We start from the raw sequence: 3,388 nt of genomic DNA, 5'->3' as shown, positions 1-3,388 counted from the left end.
ATTTTGTTAGGTCTTGTTTGTTTACCTCTTAATCTCATAATTAAAAGGTAATGTCTTAAAATTTCAGATTCATACCATTTGTTTGCGTATTATTTTTTACCTCTTAAAATGAAAAATGCCTCTTATTTTTTCAGAGAATTAACAAAGTCTGGAAAAAAAATAGACGTGCGATCTTTGCCCTATCTGCCCTAAACAGATCGACGCCTCTCTTCTTCTGTTCCCTTGCGTCTTTTGTCCTCGGTTTCCGACGACGCCAGGTCGCCGCCTACCCTAATCGCCGACAACGCTGCACCCAGCAATATCGCCTACTTGTGCCGCCGCAGGGTCTTCCATATTCGTCTCGTTCTTCCGCTGACCGCAACAGCCAACTGCAAGGTATTCTTCTGTTTCTTCGTCTATTTCTTCATTCTTTCCCCTTGAATGCATTGTGTCTTCTTCAGTTTCTTCCTTCTTTCCCCTCAAACTTGAACATCAAAAGTCGAAATTGTTATGCTAGCCGTGTTTTATTTGTTCAATCAAAATCATTATTTAATGTTATGCTCGATTTTGATGTTATATTCTCGATTATGATGTTATATGCTCGATTTTGATGTTATATGATTGAATCTGAATGAGTTCAATGGATATGATGAAATGTTGATGTTGAAATTTTGATGTTATGTTTGATTTTTTATACTCCAATTTTTATGTTTCATGATTTTATGCTTGAGTATTATGCTGAAATGTTGTTGCTGACATAATATTTGTGTTTGATGCTATAGTGAAATCATATATTTGTGTTTGATGCTATAGTGAAATCATATATTGTATAAATTGTTATTGAAAATGTGTATTTGTGTTTGATGTTATGTTTGATTTTTTTTTCTTGAATTGATCAAAGAAATGGGAGAAAAGAAGGATAGGATTAGTAGGAAGGTTGAAGGTGTAGAGAAAATGTTTCTAGAGGCTTGTTTATGTGAAGTTACCATCAATGGACGGGAAGGGAATAGTTTGAAAGCACTATCTTGGAGGAATGTAGTTGAAACACTAAAAATTGAACATAAATTTATTTCCGACCAAAAACAAATGAAGAACCGCTATGACTACCTAAAGTCAAAGTTTGGTGATTTTTTGAAGTTAAAAAACAAAACCGGAAATGTTTACAATTCAACAACCAACACCTTCAATCTTTCCAAAGAAGGATGGGAACTAGAATCGAAGGTATTTTGTTAATTTATAAAAAATAGATTATCATGTTTAAATAATAAAATATTTTTTCCAAACAGTCAAACAAACATGTGGATTCTATGAGACGCACACCACTACCGTACCCCGACCTTTGCACACAGTTGTTTGAAGGCGCGACTGCGACAACTTCTACCCTTCCCCATCCTACTCAAGAGTCAAGCCACTATAGTTTGCATGACTTTGATGACATCGATTGCACTCAACAAGAAACTGTAGGTCTCAGTGACGAGTTATCCGCTCAATCAAAAAAACAAAAGACTACAGATATGGAAAAGAGTCAAAATGAAAGTAAAGAGAAGGGTAAAGATACAAGAAAGATGTATCGAATTCAAGAATGCTTGAAATCGGGGAAGATATTGCCACAATTGCTAAGATATTTGTGGAAAAGCATGCATCTTCAAATTTGAGTGCGTGTATGGAAAAGTTGGAGAAGTTAGGATGGGGAATATTTGATCCAAGATACACTACTATTGTTGCTCTTTTTGGTGAAGGTACGGATAAGAGACACATGTGGTTAACCATTGATCCAGCTATTTGTGAGAATTGGGTCAAGACTGTTGGAGCACATTATGGAATGTTTCGCTAATTAGATGTTTTGAATGTTTTGATGGTTTTTTTGATGACTAGATGTTTGGTTCGAACTAGATGGTTTTTTGGATTACTTGATGTTTGGTTTGAACTAGAGGGTTTGTTTGGATTACTTGATCTTTGGTTTGAACTAGAGTTTTATACGGCATGAATGACTTGATGTTTTGGATTACTAGATTTTTATATGACATGAATGACTTGATGTTTTGGATGAAGTTTTATGTTATATGTTGTTAATATAATTGCTATGTATTTTCAAAATAACAGATTGCTTATGGATTCGGATGAAGAAATTGCATTTTTCATTTTACTATGTTGCTATTGGTTGAATCTAGCATCCAATAGAATTGGAAGGGCAATTGATAATGATTCCGAAATGAGCGGTCATCAACATACACAAGAATCATTACATGGAACTTCTACACAATGTCATGAGCTGATGCGTCTTTCACGTGAAGCGTATGTACTTTTATGCAATCATTCTAGACAAACCAATTAGTTGCAAAGTAGTAGGCATATAAGCATTGAAGAAAAGATAACTATGTTCTAAACAACTATAACACATAATAAACGGTTCAGGATTATCAAATGAAGTTTTCAACACTCCACAAAAACAGTTCATAGATGCTTTCATGAGGTGCTAAATGTAATGGTGTTTTTTGCAAAAGAATTTATAGTGCCAACGAATTCTAATGTAACCGTGAATTCCTAAGAGAGACATCGTAGGCTAAAAGAAATCTTTCTTGGAGCAATAGTTGCGTTAGACGGAACTCTTGTACATGCAGTCGTGCCTGCTGATCAACAAACTCGCTACAAGGAAGAGAAAAAGGTGAATGCCTTCAAAATGTTTTAGGAATTTATGATTTTGATATGATATTCACATTCGTATGGGCCGGTTGGGAGGGTATAACACATGATTCACGAGTTTTGATAGAAGTTGCATGTAACCCGACTTCAGGCTTTCCATTCCCTCCTCCAGGTTTGTAATTATTTTTTTAATTCATTCTACAATACGATTTTAAATTTCTATATATCATACTTCCTTCACTCATGTGTATAGATAAATATTACCTTTACGATGTTGCATACACCAGCACTCGTGGATTTATGACTCCTTACCACAACATGAGGTATTGGTTAGCCAATTATCGATGGCGATGTGCGTTAACTAAGGAAGAAAAATTCAATCATGCACATGCGCAACTCATAAATGTTATTGAACGTGCTTACGGTGTTTCCGCTGACCGCAGCAGCCAACTGCAAGGTATTCTTCTGTTTCTTCTTCTATTTCTTCATTCTTTCCCCTCGAATGCATTGTTTCTTCTTCTGTTTCTTCCTTCTTTCCCCTCAAACTTGAACATAAAAAGTCGAAATTGTTATGCTAGCCGTTTTTTATTTGTTCAATCAAAATCATTATTTGGTGTTATGCTCGATTTTGATGTTATATTCTCGATTATGATGTTATATGCTCGATTTTGATGTTATATGATCGAATCTGAATGAGTTCAATGGATATGATGAAATGTTGATGTTGAAATTTTGATGTTATGTTTGATTTTTTATACTCCAATTT

At 34.8% G+C, this 3,388-nt stretch overlaps 1 protein-coding gene across 1 annotated transcript; it reads left to right on the top strand.

Moving 5' to 3' along the window:
- The first annotated feature begins 882 nt into the window (after positions 1 to 882).
- Positions 883 to 1,634, top strand: LOC128133705 (uncharacterized). Its single transcript, XM_052771224.1, has 2 exons — positions 883 to 1,200; positions 1,266 to 1,634. The coding sequence occupies exons 1-2, from the start codon at positions 883 to 885 to the stop codon at positions 1,632 to 1,634; spliced, it is 687 nt and encodes a 228-aa protein (XP_052627184.1).
- The last annotated feature ends 1,754 nt before the right edge of the window (positions 1,635 to 3,388 follow it).

The sequence above is a fragment of the Lactuca sativa genome, chromosome 4, assembly GCF_002870075.4.
Source record: "Lactuca sativa cultivar Salinas chromosome 4, Lsat_Salinas_v11, whole genome shotgun sequence".
NCBI classification, from domain to species: domain Eukaryota; kingdom Viridiplantae; phylum Streptophyta; class Magnoliopsida; order Asterales; family Asteraceae; genus Lactuca; species Lactuca sativa.
The sequence above is the reverse complement of the archived record's forward strand: the minus strand, read 5'-3'. Positions and strand labels throughout refer to the sequence as shown.